Below are 25,302 nucleotides of genomic sequence, written 5' to 3'. Positions count from 1 at the left end.
GCTATTTGTCCCGATTCCGACAATGACAGAAGATGTCCGTCCCCCGTCCGTTATGTGCCGAGCGAAAATGTTGGCCCGCACCTGTTAAACAAGCGATTCTGGTGACTTTGGACGGGAGAATAACATAGTGGTTAATGCTAGTGAAAAACGTAGAATCCAATAGCAGTCACACTTTTTTTTTTTTTTTAAGGACACCTGCTGACAGGAGGCCGCAACCCCCCGCCCCCCTTATGTGTCTGATGACAGCTGGGGAAACAATCAGTTTTTTGCCAGATCGCAATCATTTTGTTGTGTGCGCTGCGAGACTGCATTGTTTTGTTATTCCAACATTTATTTAACGCAATGTCACATTATATTGATTTATTGTTATGCAAGAAAGCATGGTGCAATCAATATTCTTATGGGTGGCCTGACATGTTGATAAAATAAAATCTGTTCTTGGAGATAAATGGTTATTCATTAAAATATTAAATCATATAATATATAAATAATTAAAAGCAATTCAATCACCTGCCTAAACTGTCATTAACTTCACTAAAATCTGCTAGCTAGCTAGCGTTAGGCCCCGCCCCCCAACTTTCTAACGTCCCTGGTTGGCCTGAACAGTCACGTTGCTAGCCAACTAATGTTGTATAGCTACATGTTTACACAAAAGAAACAATAAATAGAGAAACGTCTATAATACATAGAGAAACGTCTATTTATGAGCGTAAAAGTAACATAATCAGCCAAAGAGCAATTACAAGCAACACTCAAACAACTACGGATTTGTTAATTAAACTTTACAAGCAGATGGGAGCAAGAGCGCTAACTTACCGAAGCGTTCTATCTGCAGAGTCGCGCGAATATTTCAATATCCGCTCCAGCTGAACGTGCTTCGCGCTCTCCTTACGATAGATGATGTGCAGAGCGGTCGCTCTCCAGCACCAGCACAGAGATCATAAATACCAGTGTAAAAAAAAAAAAACACGGTAAAAAGGGTGACACAGTCAGGATACACACATGGACGCGAGACAACACCAAAACAAAACCGGTGTCAATCAGCATGCAGACTATTCCTCTCACATCGGAACAGTCGTCCTCCGGTTCTCAGCTCCTCCTCTTTTCGTGCTCCAAGCAGGAGAGTGGTGGGGGTTGAGCTGGATGAGAGGGGTAGCCTTGACGCCTCCTACCAGCTGTCGCTCTCGACAAAACAACGTATCGTATTGTACCGTATCACAGTACACTTTCAGTTGATGAAGAATCTACTAGAGTATTTGTTCGGTAAGGTAGGTTTCCGGAACTATGATAGATCATTGTACATGAGGTCAGTTGAAACCGAAGCTGTGGACCATATTCGCTATGTTCATGATGGTATGTATTAGAAACTATTGGGTATTCATGGCCAGATCAGTCACATCATAGGTTGTACGATGTAACTGGAGATCGGGAAGAATTGTCAACAGAATCCGAAGGACCAACAGCTAACAGACACAATGAGAGGGGGAGGGGGTGTTCTGATATGGGGCGGGTGGGGGAAGGGTGGAATTCAGGAGTGGGAGGAGTCTGAACAAGGACACAACAAATTACAGATGGCATACTGTATTTGTAGATATAAAGGTCAACTGTAAAAATCCTCCACTTATTCCTCGAAAAAAAAGATAGCAGTTGAACTACTATGCATAATGTAAACACAATGCTGTAAAAAACTTTTTTGTTTTGCATAGTTGTGATTTATGTCTAATATTGTCAGTGTACCATTGTTTTAACCTGAGTTAGTTATAAGGTTACAAGGTTGTTTGTATGTCTGTAGCCTAAAATTTAGAAGCTCATCAAGAAGAAAGAAATTAAATAGCAATGGTAATGCCTATGTAGAATGTCAACAGCTGCTGTTGCATGTGTTAATTAACTGTGGTATATCAATTTTATGCACAAGAGCATATAACACACTTTATGACAAATATTGTCTTCTCAATCATAGTAACCATATTAATTCCTCATGACTAGTTCAAATTCTGCAGTCCAAACACCTTTTTTAACGACGTCCTATTAAATGTCCAAATGCTCTCTTAAAATGATATATGGGACCTGGGATGAGTAGAGACTGATGTATTGTGGGGTACAGCCAGAGACCAGATTGCTTCGGTAGCACTTGCAGTATCCTATGGAACAGTAGGGTATACAGTACAAGGTGTCATTTTCAGATCAGTTACAGATGGTTATATAACCCATTTATTCAAAGTGTATGATTACCACGTTGGTACAGAGACACAAGGAGGGTTGCCCCTTTTGGCACTCAAATAGATTAAATTGATTCTGTACAGAGGAGCTACCTACACGACTACCGAACTGATGATCACACACTTATATTAAATGGGTTATAACTAACAAATACCATATAAACCCCAACATGGACACCTCAATGTAAAGTTTACCATACCATCTACAAACTACAACTCCTGAATATGTGAATGGTAAAATCCTATTACACACACACTTGCGTTGCCACAGCCCAGAGCTCTTTTCAGGTCTGCCATTTTGTTGTCTCACTGGCCCTCTACAGGATGAAAATTCCTCTCAATTAAAATGTCTGCTTGTCTTTTGTAGTTCCACCAATGACCAATAGATGTCTTCCATTTTAATGTTTGTGAAGTGTTTAACTGGGATGTCTGAAATTGTGTTCCTCATTATGATAACAAGTTGTCTGTTTTCTGTATGCAATTTAGTGGGTCATTTCAAGGTCTCTGTCATTCTAGAATTCCATTTTTATTTATTCGTTGAGGTGGGATCTGTGCGATCTGTTAAACCCATTTGTTTAAAAATGTTGGTTTTCACACTGAACTGATGTCATTACACTGCAAAAATCAGTCTTCAATTATTGCTCTATAATAGTTTTTGTCACATCACAACAACTGTATACCTGAATTGAGAACGGTCTTCTCATACATTTTAATTGGTGTTGTTTCATTCCTCAGTGCTCCAACTGGTAGTAGTATTACCATTTGTTTGAAGTGGAAGAATAGTTCACACAAGCAAAGCAGTGAGAAAGGGTGTTTGTTGCATGCTCCTCCTCTTGCTTCACAAAGAGTTGGTCGGGGGAGGGAGCTTCAACTACAGCGGTGAGGACGGAGGGGCGGGAAAATACAGCCAGACACGTGTTAACAGCCTGCAGGGGGGAAAAAACAGCCAGCCAGTGAGTCATTTGTTAGGGAGTTTGTACAGGCAGCGAGATAGACGATTAAGAATTAAACCCATGGCATTGGTGTGGTGCAAGTGTGAATGTCACAAAATGAAGTTTGTGGAGCAAGGAAAGAATAAAAATGCGGAGAAGACACATATTTTACACCATCTTTACAGACCCCTGGCTGACTGCAAAGTAAATAAAGTGTATTGGTTTGTGTACTTAATTGCATTATATTTTCTGTTTTTTCCCCCCCATCAGAATGGATTATGTAGGAGATGTAGGAGATCATCAAAATATCAAAACATCACATAACATTGATGTTCCTCAGTACTCGACTGCACTATTGTTAGAATACAGTTTAACACAAGACAACAGATTCCATAATATAAAGGTTAAAAAAAAAAAAACGAACAAGCAGGTAAGTGTTCAAATTCATCCCATAGTTCAGTCATCAACATGAATCGAGTCGATGTGACAGATTTGAACGGACCGAACAGGATGGATAACAAAGTCGGAAGTGTAAAAAAGCAACCATAAAGTAAGGAGCAGAGAGAATGAAAGGATTCATCTGTGAATGTGTTTATCCTTCCCTTGGACGTTTGTTGAGGTTAAATTTCATTATATGATGGAACCAAAGTAGTAAAGTGAAGGTAATAGTTCTCTCCACCTCTTGGTAGTTCATGGTACTGGCAGACTAATTCTACCTTTATCACACACCAATAATTTCTTAAAGAATATTTTAGATTGAAGACTGACCACAGGTTTGGAAATCAACCATCTATGAGTGCTGTTTGCATTTCTAAGTAATAAACAGAATCAGACGAGAGAGGTTAAGATTCCCTGACTTCTTCCTAAAGTGTTCACTTCCTCCAAATAAACCTCAAAGCACTGGATTGGCACAAGCTTAAATCGTTCATGGATAAAATGCAATGTTTGAAAACAGCAACAGTTACCCATTTAGGACTTCGATGTCATCTAGATGTTTGCCTTGAGGGGATTAAAAAAAAAGGCCCCTAAAAATAGCTTTTGGTTCACAGAGGCAGCAAATCTCCATACCCATGAGCAAAAGCCCCTATATAAAGAATTTGGTTGACTTGGGATTTAGTGATGTTTTAAAGGAAAAGCATCTAGTTTTATGTTGCTGCCCTCTCTGGCCACACTGAAGATTTGACATGCCAACATTTAATAGTGGTAAACCTGCATATTCTAATTAACAAACAAAACATAAAATCAGTATGTAAACGCCAGTGCTTAACCTCAACATCAGATTTTAGGAAGATTTTTTTGTTGTTGACCAAAGTGGTGCTCTTCACTGAACACTGAACATGTACTAGGCCATATAACATATTTAAAGGGTTGGTTCAGGATTTTTCAATTTAGTCAGATGGTTCCTTACCTTGAAAGTAGTCCATGGGCCAGGAGAAATTTTAATCCATAGTTTAGATTAAATAGCCATTACTAATTTGAGGTAATTTAAGCCACCACTAACAAAAAAAAAAACAATGGGAGTGAAAAAATAAATAAATTGTGAAAGATGTGGCCTCTAAAATGAACTCTGACATGGTTGGAACAGTCCAACATTTGAGGTAATTTGGCCACAAATTAAGCCCCCATCACTCCCACAGTTTTTTTGTTAGCAGTGACTGAATAAAGTAGTGTCTATTTGGATTAAAGTTTCTTTGTTAGTTTTTAACAAAAAAGTGTATTTTGTAGTTTAACACAAGTACAACAGGATAAATATTTGGATACTGTTGCTATTCTTGTTGACTTTTTTTTACGAAAGCACCGGCAAAAGAAAAGACTAATAATTTATTTGTATTTCTTTATCTGATTTTAAATTAATATACAAAATGACTCAATAACTATATATAAATAGATAAAACAATCAGTTTTATTTATTTATAGTAAAAACATGCAAGCACAGCCACAAAGAGAACAAAGTCAAATGACGGCTACCATTGGATATATTGATGCGTAACGTATATTGAAAGATTTCTTTGTAAGAAGAAGAACACTTGGAAATCCAAATGACGTAAAAGATGAGAAACGAGTGTCAGTGCTGCTTAGTGTTATGAGCACGAGAACGTATGGACTGCTGCGTAGTTTAATTGCACCGGCACGGCCCGGAGACGTGACCTTTCAGCGCATTGGGGCTGAACTACGGGATAATTTCTCTCCAAAACAGGTCATTATAGCGGAGAGATTTTGCTTTCATAATTGGAACCAGGAAGAAGGGGGGACTGTTGCACAGTATGTAGCAGTTTTGAAGAGACTCTCGGAATACTGTGATTTCGAGGCACATCTGGAAGACGCACTTCGGGACAGATTTGTTTGTGGATTAAAGAGTGAAGCTACCCAGAAACGGCTATTGACGGAGGCTGCTCTCACCTTTCACGAGGCAGTGGAAATCTGTCAGCGGAGACAGTCGCAAGAGAAGCGCAACAGCTGAGCGGCTCCATCAAGGTAAACAAAGTGACCCTGTCCTCTCCCATAACGAGACATAAAGAGATGTGGGAAAGATGATGACTGCTGGTACAAAGACCAAGATTGCCATAACTGTGGAAAGAAAGGCCACATAGGGCGAATGTGTAAAAGCAAAAAGAACTATGACAAAAGAGGGAAAAGCCGAGATTAAAGGAAGAACATTCAACCTTTGGAATAGCCTTGGCCCCAGCCTTGTTCCAGAGGGTTATGGACCAAGTCCTTCTGGGGCTTCCCTGTTACCTTGACGATATACTGGTAACGGATCCGGACGACACATCGCACCTGAAAACCCTGGATGCTGTCCTTGGCAGGCTGGAGGACTACGGCCTGTGTGTTCAGCGAGGAAAGTGTGGATTTCTTCAGGAGGTCAGTGGAATACTTGGGTCACACCATCGACGCTGCAGGGCTTCACAATGTCACCAGAGAAAGTAAGAGCCATCGTTGACGCCCCTGCATCCAACAACGTGAGTCAATTATGTTCTTTTTTTTTGGAATGATAAACTATTACGGACGGTTAGTTCAAAACCTATCCTCCATCATGAATCCACTCAGTGGACTTCTGTGCAAAGGCAAGCTGTGGAGTTGGACTACTGCCTGTGAGTCAGCATTTCAGGAAGCAAAGCAGTTACTCATCTCAAAACATTTATTGACTCACTATGACTCTAAGCAGGCCATCCGGGTTGCCTGCGACACATCACCCTACAGGGTGGGTGCAGTAATTTCTCACATCCTGCCCAGCGGCAAAGAAAAACCCATCGCCTTTGCGTCGAGAACTCTCAGCAAGGCAGAGCAGAATTATGCCCAGATCGAGAGGGAAGCCCTGGGTATAGTCTTTGGAGTACGGACGTTCCACCAGTACCTCTATGGTAGGAAATTCACACTGCTCACCAACCATCGTCCTCTGACTACCATCTTGAGTTCTCAAAAGAGTGTTCCTTCAATGGCGGCAGCCAGAATGCAACAATGGGCGCTCCTCTCGTCAGCTCATAATTACACCATCGAGTACAAGAACGCTGAGTTGCATGCTAATGCAGATGGACTTTCACAGCTGGCGCTCGAAGTGAAACACAAAGACAAAGTCGACACTGTGGATGTATTCTGCACCCGCCAGATGGAAACACTGCCCGTCAGCAGCAGGGAGATACGACGAGACACCATGGCAGACACCACAATGTCTACTGTCTTGGACATGGTAACAACGGGACGCTTCCCAGCAGAAAAACACACCAAAAGTGAGCTATCACCGTTCCTGGGCCGACACAACGAGCTCACGGTCCAGCAAGGATGTCTGATGTGGGGCATTCGGTGATTGCACCTCCGACACGTCGCACACCCAGGTCTGGTAAGAATGAAGAGCTTAGCTCGCAGTTATGTATGGTGGCCCGGCAGCTTCAGTTGCGACTGCGGAAAACTTGCACAAGACGTGTTTTTGCCACTACAAATGAATGCCGAAATTTAAAAAGGTTGCTGGCAGCCGCATCAAACCCTGCTTTCAATGGTGCAAAGAATCCCGTGTCAAGGGGCTGCAAGACATGGGTGCACTGTGGTGGAAGGCAGAGGAGCACGACACCCTCCCGCCTTGCCGTGTCAAGCAAGGGTTGAAGTTGGATTTGTGTCCATCAAAGATGAGGAGCAGGAGGCACAGCAGGAGGCACAGTGTACCTCAGAAAGTGGTCCTGAAACCCCCAAAAATAAAAGTCCACATATCCAGAGAAGAGGGTGTTCTGTGGCGCTCCGGTGGTGTATGGCCCTCCTGGATAGCCCTTGGCGTAAATCACAATAGGAGGGACGTCCTCCCTAGCCGCGTTCAGGCTCACCAGCACGGTGATGTGTTCCCTGGTGCATGAAGATAGGGATGTCAGCACCCCTATGCAACCAGCACCATGCTCCTGCTCTTATCCATGTGAACCACAACTCGTCGCAGTTGGAAATCTGCCGGGGCCTTGAGAATCTGATCATGTGATTGTTCATGTGTGCAGTGTACTGGCTTGCAGTGGAGTGATTTTATGCTTCAGGTTGCTAATCTTACACAGCTGACTGTCTTGGGTTCTGACTAAATGTTTCATGTGGATTTCTTTAAAACATATAATAAGGAAAATCTACCATTGCTGCTAGCATGAAACTTCCTTAATAAAGTCTGAATACATTTTAACCTTTGTGTTTGTCCTCATCATTCAGTTGATAACTGCTGGGTGGGTGTTTCCCTGTGTTTTGGAATTCCCCTTTGCTCCTTGTCTAACTCAAGGGGTGGTGTAGTCTGGATGCTTCTCTGTCACATAAGCACTTCAAAATGTTTTTATAAAACCACTTACCATTTGCATGTTGCCCAAAAGCTAGCATTGATAGCAACGTCACACTAACAGAAGTTTAAACATTCAGGTCATTAGAGTCTAGTAAACTCAACTGACATTATTCAAAAGTTACATAATTTAAATTGTAACTGTTTTATTTAATCAACACAGTAGTTATTTTCAACAACTGAGTTATATTACCTCAAACCAAAGGCTATCCCTGTTTTCTAGCAGAAACGAGGTAGCAATCTCACCAGAAACTGAAGCCTTATATCCTGCCAGTGAGTGCTGTTCTGTTTACACTGTTACAGACAGTCATTGATATGCCAGTCAAGCAGCTTTTTTCGTCACGGATGGACAAGTTAGGCAAATGAGCTTCAGGAGTGTTCAGATTGCCTGATCACACTCTGCTGAGTGTAATGATGACCGTGCCCTTTGAACAGGAGCACAGAACGTCCCATTTCTCCAGCTTCTTTTCCTGAAGTATGAAGGCACTTGTCCACTTCCCCATACTGATTTAAAAGTAGAAGGATGGTTGAAGCGTGGGCTCTTGCACCAATCCATTCCCGCTCCTGGGCCCTTTCTCAACGGTTAGGAACTCGATTCCTTGCGTCCTCCACTCACTATGTACTCAAGAGGCATTGAAGGAGAACATCTAAGTGGGAGGAACCTAGATCTTTTCCTCCAATGCTTTGAGTAGGAAGGAGGTGGAAAGGACACACGTTATCAAGTTTCTAGCAATTGAGTAATGGCCCTGCTCCCTGGTGACCAGATGCCGCTGGCAATGGTGTTACAGGGTCAGTAGAGGGCACTCCTGCCTTTGCTAGAAGAGAATATCAAAATATGTTGTCCTTTGGAAGTTACACTGACATTCCTACTCCCAATGTTCCCCATAAATAATTAGGATGTTCTAGTTTTTCTTTGAGGTAATAGACTTAATGGAAAATACATGATAGGAGAGGAAAAAAACAAGAACAGTCGAGAAATACATGGCGAAAGTATTTTTTATTAAATGAAGAATAAATTACTATAAATAATACATGAATATATAAATAACTAATATAATACTCAGTGTATCACAACAACTTTAAGAAAAATGGGTATTAAAGAAAATTATAAAGAAAATTCACAGCTGAGAGTACTACTGACGTTTAAAAGAGATACCTGTGGACTGATATGAGTTACAGGAGGAATTAGCGCCGTTTTGTATCTAGTGGTTTGGTTGATGTTCACACTGTATTTATAAATGGTTAATGCATTCATGTTACTGTGCATTGATATGTGAGCTGGAGACATCCATGATAATACAGAACAGAGTGATGTGTTCTTACGGGCATGCTGCACACTTACAAAACACTGAATAGAAACAGTGAGAAAAGACGGTCTTCTTTTGTATTGTTTGGTATTGTTCCTTGAAAGACAACGACTGCACAAAAACCACTCTACTGATACACCACACATTTGACACCAAATGTCGTCACGTCGCACTCACACACACACACACACGCGCATCACATGTATGACTGTATAAAATGTTTGTTGGCAAGGGAGGGGAAACCCCTTCAGGATACAGTTTCATCCAGAGTGGATTGATTGATTGATTGATAAACGTAAGTTGGATGAAATTGTTTGTACTTTTAGAATAACTGTGCTCCATCGTAAACAGTGCATGTAACAGGGTGATTTCAATAACAAACTCTTTGTAAACATTAACATGTAACTGATCAGTTAACATTTGGAATGGTTACTATGGTACCCTGGAATATTCTATAGTAAGTTATAGGAGGACTTTGTGTAAACTTGTACTGGAAATGGCCCACTAGAGGAAGTGGTTATTGGAACGAGTTAAGTTAACCAAACCAAAACCCACCCAGAGAAGTGACTGAGCAAATGCAAAGCAGAGGGGAGCACTGCCACCTAGTGGCAGAGAGGAGAAAGTTCAGCATCAAAGGTTATTGGCACGACAAGTCTGAAGAGGCAGTTTTTACATCTGATATTTAAAATGCCCACGTCTTTGTATGCCACCTGACATGAACATTAAAGGACATATCAATATATTTTGGTCCAACTAAACAATTTTGTCACTTACCAATACAACGTGTCAAAATAGCTTTTGCAAAATCAGAATAAAGGCTTATCAGTGTCAGGCTACATAATGCTGATGTGGACACTGTGATGGACTTAGGAATCAGCCCCCTTTTGCAAAAGTGTTTGTTTCTCAATTCTAATGGTGGCACTTTAACATGTACTTCTAGGCCAGGACAAGGAGGAGTAGAGGACCAGGCAAAAAGGAAATCCATTTTTAATGAATAAAGGGAACTCGGTGTAATTTGAAGAACCCCGCATGAATCATTCCTATGGGGATTGACCTTGTTTCAGCTTGCCAAAGGTCAAGGGTTATTCCCAGGTATACTGGAGCTGGGATGTGAGAGTGTCTTAGGGAGGGGAGGTGGAAAGAGAGATGTAGGTGTTTGGAATGAGAGTTCTCCTAATATGCTCGAGTGACAATGAATTCCACAGCTATAATGTTCTCAAAGCATGCAGCGATGCCTCATCTCAACATATACTTCATCATCATCGTATATATCATCATCATCTTTCTTTTTCTTTGTTTTTTTTTTGGTTCTCTCTCTCTCTCTCTCTTTCTCCCTAACGATAAATTACAAGTTGCTCTCTAGAGTGTCAGTGGAGGAGATGGGGTGCAGACCTCCGTTGTCGTTGAGCCTCCTGGCGCGGTAGGTTTCGTAGTGAATGTTGTGGGTGACTTCCTTCAGGTCCTGGAGGTGAGATCTGCGAGGGAAAGCAGAGAGGAAGAGAGAGAGCCTTACACAGCTAGCTATTAGCATATCAATGGTTGTGGCATTGGACACAGATGACTCGCGCCATAAAAGAAGAAAGCAAAGTGTCATGCTGGCATACGGTCATACGCTCATATGCATATGGTTTTAAAGCATACTGTAGCCGTAGGTTAATCACTGTCATTTCAATTCTTAGGTAATAACAAGACACATTTTGATAATCACCGTACCTGATCAGGAAATCTCGTAGCAGAGCAAATTCGCAGTGATTGGGGTTTTCAACTGCAAGATCGGGAAACCAAGCGAGAGAGGGATTAATCACGCAATTAAAGTCAGAGATTTGCTTCCTACTGTATCTATGTCTTAGCCTGAGTCCAATTATAACCACCTAAATCGATTCTCTGCGGCACACACACAGCAGCCTTCACAGTGAAGGTCAACATTACACGGTTGGCATTCATCTACTGAAGGTCACGAGCTCACCTTCCACCACTCCCCAGGCCGTCTTCCTCCCAAGAACACGTTTGCCGTTAACCTGGTACTCTTTGTCGCTGCCAACCACAGCAAAGGGCATCGCCTCCTAATAAACAACGCAGGTGAAACTAGGGTCAGCGGGGTGAGGAGAACATACAACTTTTATGAGCCGGATCAATTAAGTGGTCCTCCGTGGTAGAGCATGGTGCTAACAACGCTTAGGTCGTGCCTCCTGCAAGCAACGTAGGTGAAATCAGGTTTAACCTCTTAAACTCCATGCCTCACCTGACACATTTCCGGATAAAAAAACATTACAAATAAGATGATCAGATGCCAGGATGCCATTTGATAGGTAACACCCTGACGTTTTGTGTGGACATGCTCAGATCATAGAAACCAGGTTTAATGAGGTGAGGAGAACGTACAACTTTTACGAGCCAGATCAATTAAGTGGCGGCTCAGTTGGTAGCGCATGGCAATAACAACGCTTAGGGGTTGTGGGTTCGATTCCCGCTGGGACCATATATACTGAAAAATGTATGCACTCACTGCAATGTAAGTCGCTTTGGATAAAAGCGTCAGCTAAATGGCTTATATAATTACATGACATCACAATGCATTATACTAGATGGTTTAGTACTACTCTGTCTAGCATAATGCAATGTGATCTCATGTAATTATAGCAGGCCATATTATTTACTCAGAGGAGGGGGGCGAGGGTAAGGGTGGTATGGGTGAGAGAGTGGGAAAGAAACAATTAGCTCATTGTCAGATATCTACAGAACATCTAAATTACAGTATTAATACAGTATTTCCGCATTTTTCCATGACATTTAAGCTTACTGGGAGAAAACGAGGGGAGGTATAGATTTGTATTTTGCTCACTTTATTCCTCTTGAGAGGAGTATAAAGGAGACAGTTAAAGTGAGTCATTTCTGTGTCATTTTTCATTAACGGTTGTACATTCAAAACTGGAGCAGAGGCCCTTACCCTAATTTTGTCATTGTCACTCTTGTCCTCCATGTCCTCGTCAAATTCCTTCTGTGGATAGAACTCAATCCCACAAATCTCCAGCTCCTTCCTCACCTACAAGATAAGAGAAAAAAACTGGCTGATGTAACATAAACTATGACCATTAACATTACATTTTTGTCATAAAAAAAAACTCTTTTGTCCAGAGCAAAGTTAGTTAGTAACTTACCACTGAGCATGGTGAGAAAACCACATATCACAATCATCACAAGTTAAACCCTCACATAGAGGTGAACCACTGCTGTAATGTTCTCAAAGCATGGAGCGATGCCACATCTCAACCTATATTTTGTCTATGATCATCAATCTTTCTTTTGTTTGCTCTCTCTCTCTTTCTCCTCACATATAGGTGCAGCTAATAGAAACATTACGGTAGAACATGTGCGATAGAAAAAATGCCTTTGTCCAAAACCATTTACATCCTCATGCACCTATAGTACCATTCATGCCTTGAGAGAGGTCATAGGTCAAGGTTTAAGATCAGTCATCTCACCCTCTGTTTGAACTCGGTCTTCTCGTCGGGGGTCATCGTGTCAGACTTGGCGATGACAGGGATGATGTTGACCACGCGACTCAGGTGCTTCATGAACTCAATGTCCAGCTGCCGAAGCCTGAGAGGGAGAGAGAGAGAGAGAGAGAGAGAGAGAGGGAGAGAGAGAGAGAGAGAGGGAGGGGGAGAGAGAGAGAGAGAGAGAGAGAGAGAGAGGGAGGGGGAGAGAGAGAGAGAGAGAGAGAGAGATGGAGATGGAGAGAGAGACAGAAAGAGAGAGAGAGAGAGAGACGGAGACAAATGCAAAAGGGTTTCATTATTGCATGTCACTATTGTATGAGGTTTCTTGTCATTCTCAGCGACCAGGCCCTGTAGTAAGGACACAAAGAGGCTTTTTTTTATAGCAGCAGACAACAGTTTTGTCCCAATTTCTGACGGAGGTCCTTGGGGGTAGGTGACGGATCTGGTAACATCCTGTGTTAGTCACAATGATCCCAGCAACAAAACCCTGGCACACAGGCTGTAATACACAAGACTCTGTGTGTGCCGGTTCATGTAAAGGGCAATTTCACAGTTCAGATGAGCTCTTGGCTTCATCCAGTATATATACAGTAGCTCAAAGCCGTGTTTGAATCTGAATTAAATGTGTGAGCAGTTGGAAGTAAACTCAGGAGAGACACTGTATACCCACACAGTGCGTGTGTGCGTGTGCGCATGTGCACAGGACCCATTCAAGGACACATCCTGTATAATGAGATTGTTCCCATATTTGTATGTCCAAATTAAGCATTTTTTTAAAAACATTCAACTCACGAGTGTCCAGTCGGGGAGATAAAGTAGAGGCAGCAGTGGACTCTGGTGTCTGGGATGCGCTTCTTTCGAGCGATATTGACCTCCTCCTTCAGGAACTTCTCGTACTGCTCATTGATGTACTTGGAGATCGGCTCCCAGCTGGAGACACATAGAACAAGGCGAGTGTGTTAAGACATAAAAAAGATGTATGCAAGGCATTGAACAGGGGTGATGTGATCATATATTTTTAGCAGTGGTGGGCAGCTGTGATTATGGAGGGATAGAGAAAATGTTTGTAAATACATGTTCTAGTTCGACAGTTCCATTTCCATCTGAATCATCTGTGTGGTTTGAGCTTAACCATGTGCATAATGAAGTGACCCAACTAAAAACATAATGTGTAAGCACACAGCCAGAACAGCCGTTTGGAGGAGCAGAAATGTTGACATCACTCGCCAGTTTTCATTGTTGATTTGGTCCCCGAAGCCTGGCGTGTCGATCACTGTCAACTTCATCTTCACCCCACCCTCCTCAATCACTGCAAAAAAAAAAAAACATTTTACTAAAAGATTCAGCTAAATCCAGGTGTTACAGAAGTGTATGGAATATGCACAAAACATGTTTTGATGTCTGAGAGACTGAGTTTGATTTCTGTGACATTTGATTTTTGTGTTTTTTGCAGTGTTTTGGCCAGAATGTGAAGGAGAGAAGAGAGGAATGATCTGATAGGCTAGGGACTGATGAAAGGTGTGATCTGATTGGCTCTGTATCTGCATGAGATGCTACAGTACATGCCAGCTGTGCCAGTCTGTTGAACATCAGGGCATATTCTGTCAGGGTCACATGATGCCAGAAGCATTGTACATGGAGCCTGCTGCAACACTTATACCACTGCAGTGAACAGAATCTACAGTCTGTACTTGCCTGTATAAATGTCATCATTGAGATATACCAACAAGGAAACCCTCGGGGGAATCTGCCTCTGAGAGTGAGCCAAACCGTCGAACGAAGCAAATGGCAGATCTAAACTTGTCCTCATTTCGACCAAATCATCCTAACAATAGATGCGTTCTGTAAGATTTCCTTCAAAAAGGAAAGTGTTGTGGCGACTCTTTCTGTCTGCACAGAAATGCAATACGAGAACAGTCATTCTCATCGAAGGCTATAGGGTGAGGGAGTGGGAGACAATACACACACTTATTAATAACTTATAACCGGAGTCGATAGAGAGCATTGTCTTCCGTGGGGATCACTCTCTCCTTCTCTCTCACCATGGGAGACCGCCTTGATCTCCACCGTCTTGGGAATCTTCTCATCGCGGCTCCATCCTGAGCTTCTCCTGCTGACCTGGGACTTGAACAGCGTGTTCACCAGCGTCGACTTCCCCAGGCCACTGTGACCTGAGGGGAGAGAGGGAGGAGGGAGGGGAGGGGAGAGAGGGGGGGGAGGAGGGAAGGGAGGGGAGGGGAGGGGAGGGGAGGAGAAGGGGAGAGAGAGAGAGAGAGAGAGAGAGGGAGGGAAATGGGTTGGAGGCATGTACAGCGAGCAAGAAAGAACAAGGGAGACGATGACAGAGTATAACCACTATATCAAGTCGTAATAAATAAAAAATAATAAATTCATTATGTGTCTTAATCTGTGTGTTTTTGAATAAGCTTAGACCACACCCTCGCGACATCGCCTGTGTACGTGCTCTTCACAAAGACAGCCAATGACAGGCCTAGGGCACAGCACAGAAACAAACAGAACACAATGACTCTTCACTCACCCACGATCATGATATTGAAGTCAAAACCAGTCTTCATGGTCTTCTTCCTCATCTGCTCAATGATGGTGTCAATGCCAATGTATCCGAGCAGTGTCGATCCGCCGCCCAACCCCTGACCCCCAGCCCCTAACCCCTGCGGGGCATGTCCCACCGGGGAGGGAACCCCCACATGCTGGGGCTTGGCAGGGACAGCAGGCTTAGGTCTCACTTCAGCGGGAACAACGTCGGACATGTCTGTGGGGAAAATATGTTTTCATTTCTCATGATGCCAAGATATACAGTAGGAGGCTGGCCGGGTCTACAGCCGACAATGGTGCACAACTGCTAGTCAGATGGTAATGGTATCAGACATATGGCGATGTATTATGTGGCTGTCCAGCCTGTGCAGTCGCTGTCTAGGACGCTCTGGGGCATACGCATGTAGTGTTTTGAGCTCATGTGTTGACACTCATCATCCAGGTCGGAAGAGCAGGACCTTCAGCTTGATTCAGAACACCACTGAATAACCATACTCTTGTTTGCTCTCTTTTTCTCATTCTCTCTCTCGTTCTCTCGTTTTCTCTCTCTCTCTCTCTCACACTCTCTTTCACATATACACACACACACCCACATACCCAGACAAATTAACAAAAAATAACAAAATAAACGAAATTTGCCAAATTATAAATGTAGGCCTAATCAACATGATCTAAATCAAGTCTCAGATCTGTGACACAGATACAAATCTGAAAGATAATGTGATAAAGGATAATTATCTTAATCTGTGTGCCTTCAGGTGGCAACAATTAGGTTATGTCTCATGTGCCCTACAAGCAGATGGCTGTTTCGTTGCGGCTGACCCTTCCTAAATGTCCTAATAGTAACGGACTGAGTACGGGCTGGAAAAATAAATCCTTACCTCCATCGAATATATCCTAAACAATAACGCTGTTTACAAAACTGTCCACACAAGAGCCGATGGTAACAACCAAAACGTTACCGACCTATTGTCTTCTCCATCCATGCCGTTTCAATTGTGCTAGCGCTAGCTAGCTAGCCGTCCTTATCGGTCAGCTGTGATGACTGTTGACTGCTGCGCGACTTACCAATTCCTGTTTAGATTTAATCGCCGAATTGTTTTGGGCGAAGGAGCGCTATCTCACGACCGGTCTTCCGATCCAATGTTCAAGAACAAACGATGGATGTCCAACACAGGGAGGCAGAGATGTAGGAGACGGGTCATGTGATTTGTCTGGTGGGTACCTCTTTCCCTCCTTCCCTCTCTGCTACTCTGGTCGAGGGCCCCCCTTTTGCGTTACCAAGGCGACAAGAGGAGAGAGAGCGAGGAGATGCAGCACGCATGCTCAAACGTAAGTTTCTCCCTGGGGAATATGTTAGGCATCACCTTTTGCATTTTGGCGAATTCCTGGGACACAATATCGATCAAAGGTTACTTCGATCAAACTGTTGACGCTCAAATTTGTTTATTGATGCGGACAATCATGTTTATCCATGATGTAGTTTGAAATTGAGCTTCATAATTTCTTTCATATGTATTCTTTCATAAGTAAAGATAATGAGAGCAATCGATGTTTATGTCACAAGCAATTATACAATTAATGGCAAGTCTATAAATACGTAATTGAATGATTAATGATTGAATGATTCTGCCATCATAAACTACATAGCATTTATTTCACCACCTGAAAAGAGCAAGTAGACCAAAACCTACCACAAAATTCATCATGCAAAATTCATCAGCACACCACCAGCTGAAAGGTTGAGCATGCATTCACACATTCAATGGTGAAATAATACAGTACTCACATATCTGGCCTTTGTTGCCTGCGGTTACGTTCTCTCGCTCTCTTTGTGCATGCGTTTGTTGGCTCTGTCTCTACGTTGTGCAGCTTTTTGGGGTTTCTTTTTGCGTCTTTACCACACTGTTCCCTCTAACTTTGTTTTATCTCCTCCATACGGTCATGTCTGTTACTCCACTGATAAGAACCTACATCTCAATTACCCCCCTCCTGCCCTCTCTGCCTCTAGCAGTCTGTCTCTCTCTTTCTCTCTCTCATCTCCCTCCTATTTCAGTGTCATATGATAGCACTGAATAAAACCAAAAATCCCTGCACAAACACTGTACAAAAACCCCTCTACCCCTCTGTACAGTTCCTCTACTGTTAATTAAAAAAAAAAAAAAAGTAATCCTTCCTTCTTCTAGCATTGTGACTGCCAATGGCACTTGATCCTAGCATCGATTTTTTCTTATGATGATTGATGTATAGATGATTCGCTTACTTTAGACAAATGTATTTGTTGTAAGCCACTTTGGATAAAAGCGTCTGCTTTTATACCGGGGCACCATTGAAAGCATCCTGTTCAGCTGCATCACTGTGTGGGGCGGTAGCTGCACCGAACACAGCAGGAAAGCACTGCAACGCATAGTGAACACAGCTGGTAAGATCATTGGTGCCCCACTCCCTTCCCTGCAAGACACCTACTCCACCCGCCTCACCCGAAAAGCTACCTCGATTTTGAGCGATGCAAGCCACCCCGCACACAGACTGTTCAGCCTCCTTCCTTCTGGAAGAAGGTATAGGAGCCTCCATGCCCACACCACCAGACTCATGACAAGCTTCATACCCCAAGCTGTTAGGAAGCTAAATTCTCTCCCCTCACCCCCCCCAGCCACATCCTCCAGGCTGCCAGGAAGCTGAAACCCCCCCCCCCAACCCTTCAGCCCCCCCCCCCCAACCCTTCAGCCCCCCCCCCCCCCCCCCCCTAAAAACACTACTCTGGACAATCTACCGATCTATTGCACTATTAGTATTACCAGCATTTGCTATTTACTGTATTAACTGTCTTTACTGACTGTTCTTTTTGCACTGTTTAAATTATTTTATTGTCTGTCATTGAATGTTTCACTTTTAGTATGTCTTGTCTTATCTGTTGTGCCTGGGCACTTTATCTGTCTCACCGTGGGAGAGTGAGAAACGTCCTCTCGATTCCTTTGTATGTCTTGACATGTGAAGAATTGACAATAAAGCCACTTTGACTTTGACTTTGACTTGTAAATGTCAAAAATGCAAATGTAAATGTAAATGTAAATGTAAATGTACATGTAAATGTAAATGTACATTATCAGGTGCATGAGCATCAATGAAGACTGCCTCTCTCTACTCACCCGCTAACACATATATCCCAGGATGACGCATGGTGACGTCACGTAATCTCTCGGCCTCTTCAGCGACAGTGATCCGGCTTGAAATAGGAGGATTCAGTCCATGGGATTGAGAAAAAGCCATGTCATCGGATCTGTGGCCTTCTATACTCCGGGGCTGGGGTGGCTGTTCAAAGACCCCACTTGGACCGGAGCCAACGTGTGATGTGACGTTGGGTTGGTTGGGCTCCATGGACAGAAGCCAGCGCACAGTCCATTCTTTTGGGGAATATTCCGGTGGGTTTGTGGGGCCCCCGCGGTCAGGTGGTGGTGGTGGTGGTGGTGGTGGTGGTGGAGGTGGTGGTGGTTGTGGACCTGTTTGGATTGGTTCCGGATGGTCTGTTTTTAGTCTTTTGTCGTCGCTGCATCCCTTTACCATTTGTAGGCCTCCAGCGGATTGGTCAGGATTTAAAGGGTGCCTCTGTGACGGCCTTAACGTTTTCGTAACTGTTCCATGTTGCATCACATATTCAACTGAAGAGGGATTGGTAGATTCTGCAGCTACTGGGCCACAATGGGTCATTTGGCTCTGCTCCAAATGTAGGCTCTGTCCTTGTTTAGCAGTCCCATGGTCGAGGGCAGCCGGCTGGGTAGTGGGTGTGAGGGAAGCCCCCTGTGTTTGTGGTGCCACCAGGCATGCCTGGGAGTTGTCTGGCTTTTTCACATCAGACAGAAGAGTGTCCGGTCTTTGACGGACATCTTTTGAAATGCAATTACCCATCGAAATGCAGCTCTCTGACCGCTTAGAATTAGATTGATTCGGGCTCTTCCCGTGAAATGACTCAATGGTTTGTGTGTCTATCTGTGGACTTGGTCTCTGAGGTCTAGCCCAACGTCTAGGCTTCGGGAGATCCCTATCATGTCTAATAGGATCAGCTCGGGTTAAAGGCTGAAATGAAGCCTCAGAGACTGTCTTTGTAGACTCCGCCACACGGGGCTCCTTTGTGTCAATGACCTTTATGTTAATTGATGCCTTCTTTGTCCTAGGAATGAGGATGGGGCCGTCTCCCTTGGTTTCTTTAACCCCTTCAAGTGTTGATTGGCTTGGACGTTGTTCTTTGTATGACAGTTTCTTGGGAGTCAAGGGTGGCGATGCAGTTTTAAAGTGCTCTGATTGGCTGACAGACAGTCGACCAGTATGGACACTGGTGGACTGAGACTGCGGGTGTTCTATGGGTTCAACTGTCTTTGGATATTTGAGGCTACACTGGGAGCCCCGCCCACCTTTTTTAATCAAGCTAAAATTAAAATTAACTGATTGAGAATCTTTTACAACAATAATTGGCACTTTTCCGATTGAGACTGAATTTTGCCTGGCTGTCACGCCCTCAGACAGAGAAATGGTTGATGGGGATCCTTGTTCATTAGGCCTTAATTCACTGGTAATTCCATCCTTACACAGAGAAAGCCTTGGCCTTGATTTAGTTAGCTTCCCAGTTTTTCTTAACCCTAGCCTGGCCTGCAATAAGTCAGGGTCCTGATACTTGCTTTTCTTATCATAGGCCGGAGATTTCTGAGGTCCCCTTTTCGTTTGAGCATATGAATCAACATACATACTTGGCAATACACCTCTACAATAATATTTTGGCACTGGCCTCACCAACCCTGGCTGAGTAAAGTTCACCAAAATTTCTTGGTCAAGAACGTCACGGACTGCTGGTTTAGGGGAACCTGGTTGGCCATGCTCAGATTGACCCTTGGCGTTGGAGATCGGGATTGACCGGGCCCTTCTTTCTCTGGCTGCAGGAGAGCTTGGTTTGGTTCCTTGGCTCTCCAGTGGCAATGTCTCACACTGGAGAGTCGGAGACAGGCTCGGTCTAGGTCTTGGAATAGGAAGGGTCGGAGAGACGCTGCGTTTAGTTGTGGGGATGAGAAGCGTCGGAGAGACTCTGGGCTTAGGCTGCGGGGCGAGGAGGGTCGGAGACGGGCTCCGCCTGGGCTTCGGAATGGGAAGCGTTGGGGAGACGGTGGGTTTGGGTGTTGGGATGAGAAATGTTGGGGACACGCGAGGTTTAGGCTGGGGGATAACAAGCGTTGGGGAGATGCTGGGTTTGGTCTTCGGGATGGGAAGTGACGAAGATCTGTCTCTGTCGGCTCTCTCTGAACGAAGACACGTGAGGGAGGGTGAAGAGGGGGGTTCCATGGTTTTTAACGACCTCAGAGACACGGATGATGGAGAAGCATAAATCGTAGCCGGAGGGTTGACGCTATAAATGGAGAAATTAGCGATTAATTTGAGAAGGGAGTGGAAAGTAGATTTAGCCAGAGAAATAAAGAGAGCAGATAAAGAGAGAGCAGACTAAATAACTCTTAATTACAAACCATTCAACTGAAAAATATGAAAAGTGAATAAAATGTTGCAAGAATGTTATTGTAATATCGACAAATGAATAATAAAAACAATGTTGCAACACTTACATTTAATCTGCAGTGATAACCCTGAACATAGGGTAGTACTGCCACAGCAAGAAAACCCAAACTAAGACAAAATGTACATACTGAAAGCGTGGAGCATTGACTGTACCTGACAGAGGGTGACAGTTTCTCAAAGACGAGTCCCTGGCCATCAAAGGATGTGATTTGGATAGGTTTCTTTTTGATGACAGGAGAGGAGAGTGGGAGAGGAAGGGGAATTGGGGCTAGTAGGTGTTTCTGGGGTAGTTTGGGGGACACTGGTGTTTTAGGAGTCAAGGAAGAAACAAGGTTAACAATACTCATTGTATGAGGTAGGTTGGGCAGAACAATCGAATAGATGCAAAGCCAGGTGGTTTAAAGGACAAGTAGGCACTGTACAGAAAGTGTGGAAAGGATGTAATGGGAGGCAAAAACATAGTTTAGTTTAGTTCAAACGGTCAAAATAATGTTCATAGCAACATTTAACTAAGTAATGCACGTACGCCAAAACAGACACAATGACTTGCACGTAAAAGCGTGGAAAAAACTGTGACAAACTTATCTTAAATAGCAAACAATGTCACATGACGAGGGGACTGACCTGAGTGTGTCCAATATGCTCTGTCTTTATCCTCTCAGTTCATATGCGGTGAGTGTGAGAAAGCGAAAGAGAGAATGAGAGACAGGGCGAGGGTCAGTAGGAAGCGGTGGGTATGAAAGTGGCATTCTCTCCATTCCTCTCCTCTATAGCTGCACTGTTTCCCCCACCCACTCCCATCTTCCCTTATGTTGTTTGTCTGCATGGGAAACACGAAATGTGTCTGTGTGTGTCTGTGTCGACTGCAATGCTTCGTGTCTGTGTGTGTCTGTGTCGGCTGCAATGCTTTTTAGTGGATAATGTCTGAATTATATTTGATTGATAAGAAATACAGTAGTGAGAAGTTTCTCTTAAAACATTTACCAGGGCAAGGAATCAATAAACAACACAAATATTTCAGAACAGCTCTGAAGCAATGATAAAATGGTTTATTGATTATTTTGTATGAATTTAGTATTGAGAACAAAATAAACAGAATATTCACACTTTTTCTTAACCCTAGGTCTATCACAGAGAATTTTGGCATCTTGACCTAGCTGATAACCTGTATTTGGCACATATTGTAACCCAAGTCATAATTCAAAACATTTTGGCATCAATAAAAACCCTAATACTTTCAGACAAGAGACATTTTAATAGCAGCTGCCTTATTGATGTTACCAGAATTACGGTTTGTTATTGTCCAAATAGTTTTAACATATATACTCACTTATTGCACTTAAATCATTCATATAAAAAAAAAAGAAGAAATAACCATTATTATGAAGAATGTAAAGTGATTGTCAGGCCACAAAACATGTAAAAAAAATAATGTAATGGCACATACTATAATACGCAAACAATTACTTTGTTTGCAGTAAACAACCCAACTTTTGGTGTCTGTCCCCTAACAAACATTATGACACAAATTCAAGGGCAACATTCAAGTCACTTTCTCCCAAAGTCATCTTTGTATCCAGTCTCCATCTCCCTCATGTCTCCAGCCACTCAGGTGGGAGTTGGCTGTCAACCTGCATGTGCCCAGCAGTCCCAGTCCAGATGGTCAGCCAGTTCCTCCCTCCTCATTGTGGTCGCGGTCATATCAGGGCATTGATATCGTCATCTCTGCAGTTCACGCTAGCCACCAGCGGGTGGTGTTTCACAGTCTTATTGCTCCACTTGTGGGCATCCTGGAGACCAGGCTCCAGGCAGTACAGACAGGCTCCGAAGCCGGCCAGCACCAGGACCGACACCAGCAAGTAGACGGGGACGAACCAGTCTAAGAACATCCAGGACATGCTGTTGTGTGGGGAGGGGAGGGGAGGGGTAGGCAGGAGGAGGGGTAGGGGTGAAAGGGGATGGAGTTGATGGGGGCAGAGGGGGGGAGGGCATCAATCGACAAAGTTATGCAAGCATCTGCAGTATAAAAGTGTACTGTATATATGAAGCTAAGCAGCGGAGTTTCTACTATGAGTAAGAGGGATCTACTGATATCCATGTCAAGGTACTGTACTCCAGTGTAGTCCATAAGGACAGACAATCTCAATCTTAATCTCCCGACATTTCTCAAATCAAACCAAACCATGTTCATTTACGGACACCACAAAGATAGCACACATCAGCAAGAGCGGAATTCCACATGGTCACGATGAAAATGAACCAGCGCCGTTGAATAAAAGACTCACTTTGATCTATCTTCATACTCGGTACATACCTGTAGTCTCTGTTGCACAGCGTGTGCCGTTTGCCCTCCTCTGGATGTGCTGGTTATGTAATGTGACGAAGAGTGACGGAGCGCAAAAAGCTATAATGAGATAATTCCTACATCTAACGTCGCGACTCTGGCATGAGGTTTTGGCATGGCAGGTGATCTCTCTGATGAGGGAGGCTGGAGCTGCATGCATGCGGGCTCCAACTGATCTGACATCACATTTGGGGAGGGGAGGGAAGGGGGGGGGCGCTGCTATGACAACAGGCCCTAGTGATGGTGGGAGGATGGAGGGGGAGGGAGAGGGAGGGGAGGGGAGTTACATAACAGTAATCCTTTTTTTTTCCGGGCAAGCTCTTCAGATGTCTCTGCTCGTCCTCCGCCGTGAAAGCACTGCGTAAAATCAATTCCACTTCATTTAACACGGAGGCCATCACACAGCGGATGTCTGACGCTGAGCAAGAGGGCCATATTTCTTCCGCCGTAGATTGAAGACCCATCTCTTCAGGCTACATCTTAACTGTCCCTCCTAAAGACCTCTTCATCCCCACTACCCCCCTGTGCAAGTTTCTCTTCTGTAACAATTAAAAGAAAAAAGAAAAAAAAAAAGTAATTCTTCCTTCTTCTAGCATTGTGACTGCCTTACTTTTTCTTATGCTGACTGATGGACAGATGATTCACCTACTTAAGCAAATGTATTTGTTGTAAGTTGCTTCGGATAAAGGCGTCTGCTAAAGGCCATAAATGTAAAATGTAAATTTCTGTCTGCCTTTATTCACATCTTGTCACTCAGGCTGGAGCAACAGACCTTCCTTATATGGAAGTTCTCCTCTACAAAGGAAAAATATATTTTTTTCCCTCTTGATGTACAGTAGCTGAGACAAGGACTGAAGTAAAACTGACAAGCAGAAAGAATTACCTACTCATTCCCAAACTGTACGAAACAACCTTTTTGTCTATTTGCTGAAATATCATTACCTAGCCATGACCAAGAGGAGACTGGTGGAGGTAGACATCGGAGGACGGGCTCATTGTAATGGATGGAATGGAACGAGGACATACCATTCCTCATTCCATTCCATGCATTACAATGAGCCCGTCCTCCGACTTCTACCTCCACCAGCCTCTACTGCAATGACCATATAAAAATGACATAAATCTAACAGGTCACTGGGCCTCATGACAGCTGTGGGCCTGTGGGGTTCCCATGGCGAACATAAACACTAGAAACATTCTGTTGACAATTGATCATTTATTAAAATATCATTGCACTTCAATTAGTTCTGACCTGTAGCAAGGGACTGTTTTGAAATACAAGATGGCGTTAGCAGTTCATGGCTGGACATCGCATCAAAGTAATAATCATTAAATAATGAATGAAGAATACAAGTAAAAATAAATGGCTAGCACTTTACATTAAGGTCACACTTGTAAAGGGTTTATAATTAGTTAATAAATCACTTAGAACCTGTTTATTATTAAATTATAAACCATTTACAAACAAATATAACTCATTAGTTTAGACTGTTCGATATTCACTTGGTACTTGCCAAATGCGGAGCTTGCAATCAGGTAAATTAATGTTTGCAAATGATTGAATAATAAACTGGTTATAAGTCACATCGATGTAAAGTGTTACCAAGAAAGGACATACAGCAATGGATTACAATAATGTGAGTCAAGTGTGAGTCAAGTATATTAGGCTACAACTCAAAAGTACAGTGCAGTACAATACAACATAAACACCAGGGTTTCAAATATGTGAATGCACCGTTTGTCTACTTGTACATGAGCAGCAATTCTGTAGAACCCTCTAGAAGGAGAGGACGCCCAAAGACCACATGGAGACAGGACAGCGAAGCCGAACACAAAAACATCGGCTACTCCTAGAGTAAAATAGAAAAGGTTCGAGTTCGCTATGCTGCTCTTGGGGCGATGGGCCGTACAGTAAGTAAGTAATTCTCTGGCTGAATGTATGGATGACACCCGAGTGTCTGAATGTATGGATGACACCTGAGTGTCTGAATGTATGGATGACACCTGAGTGTCTGAATGTATGGATGACACCATGAATACTACAGTCTAATTAAAGGCACAGAACACTCTGTATAGTATAATTACAAGAACTG

General features: G+C 43.3%; 3 protein-coding genes across 5 annotated transcripts in view; 1 reads left to right on the top strand and 2 right to left on the bottom strand.

Moving 5' to 3' along the window:
* The window catches only part of LOC310821867 (uncharacterized protein), a 94,571-nt gene that overhangs the window by 67,776 nt on the left and 1,493 nt on the right, over nt 1–25,302 (top strand). The window lies entirely within an intron of this gene.
* septin3 (septin 3) lies at nt 8,925–18,471 on the bottom strand. Of its 3 annotated transcripts, none has more exons than XM_083694126.1 (10): nt 18,459–18,471; nt 15,293–15,526; nt 14,796–14,924; nt 13,981–14,062; nt 13,546–13,683; nt 12,736–12,853; nt 12,201–12,296; nt 11,220–11,316; nt 10,967–11,018; nt 8,925–10,728 (listed from the first exon to the last, which is right to left on the bottom strand). In XM_083694126.1, the coding sequence occupies exons 2-10, from the start codon at nt 15,522–15,524 to the stop codon at nt 10,599–10,601; spliced, it is 1,074 nt and encodes a 357-aa protein (XP_083550252.1). In that variant the 5' UTR covers nt 15,525–15,526; nt 18,459–18,471; the 3' UTR covers nt 8,925–10,598. The 3 variants fall into 3 exon arrangements, with proteins under 3 accessions (XP_083550252.1, XP_083550251.1, XP_083550253.1); XM_083694125.1 differs by lacking the exon at nt 18,459–18,471 and adding an exon at nt 17,099–17,187; XM_083694127.1 differs by lacking the exon at nt 18,459–18,471 and adding an exon at nt 16,378–16,461.
* serhl (serine hydrolase like) overlaps nt 24,416–25,302 on the bottom strand; it is a 5,900-nt gene continuing 5,013 nt past the window's right edge. Inside the window, exon 13 of the mRNA XM_083694129.1 lies at nt 24,416–25,059. Within this exon, the coding sequence (XP_083550255.1) occupies nt 25,054–25,059 (6 nt within the window). The 3' untranslated portion in view covers nt 24,416–25,053. The remainder of the gene's footprint in view (nt 25,060–25,302) is intronic.

Source organism: Argentina silus (genome assembly GCF_951799395.1).
Source record: "Argentina silus genome assembly, chromosome: 22".
Classification (NCBI taxonomy): Eukaryota; Metazoa; Chordata; class Actinopteri; order Argentiniformes; family Argentinidae; genus Argentina; species Argentina silus.
This window is presented reverse-complemented; position numbering and strand designations above follow the sequence as displayed.

Bases quoted from the DNA above. Each gene is read 5' to 3' on its own strand.
- septin3 (XM_083694126.1), bottom strand. From the start codon at position 15,524: ATGTCCGACGTTGTTCCCGCTGAAGTGAGACCTAAGCCTGCTGTCCCT. The intron at 14,925-15,292 runs GTGAGTGAAGAG...CTCTCCCCTCAG, and splicing joins CTTCAATATCATGATCGTGG to GTCACAGTGGCCTGGGGAAG. The intron at 10,729-10,966 runs GTACGGTGATTA...TTTCCCTCGCAG, and splicing joins CTACGAGATTTCCTGATCAG to ATCTCACCTCCAGGACCTGA.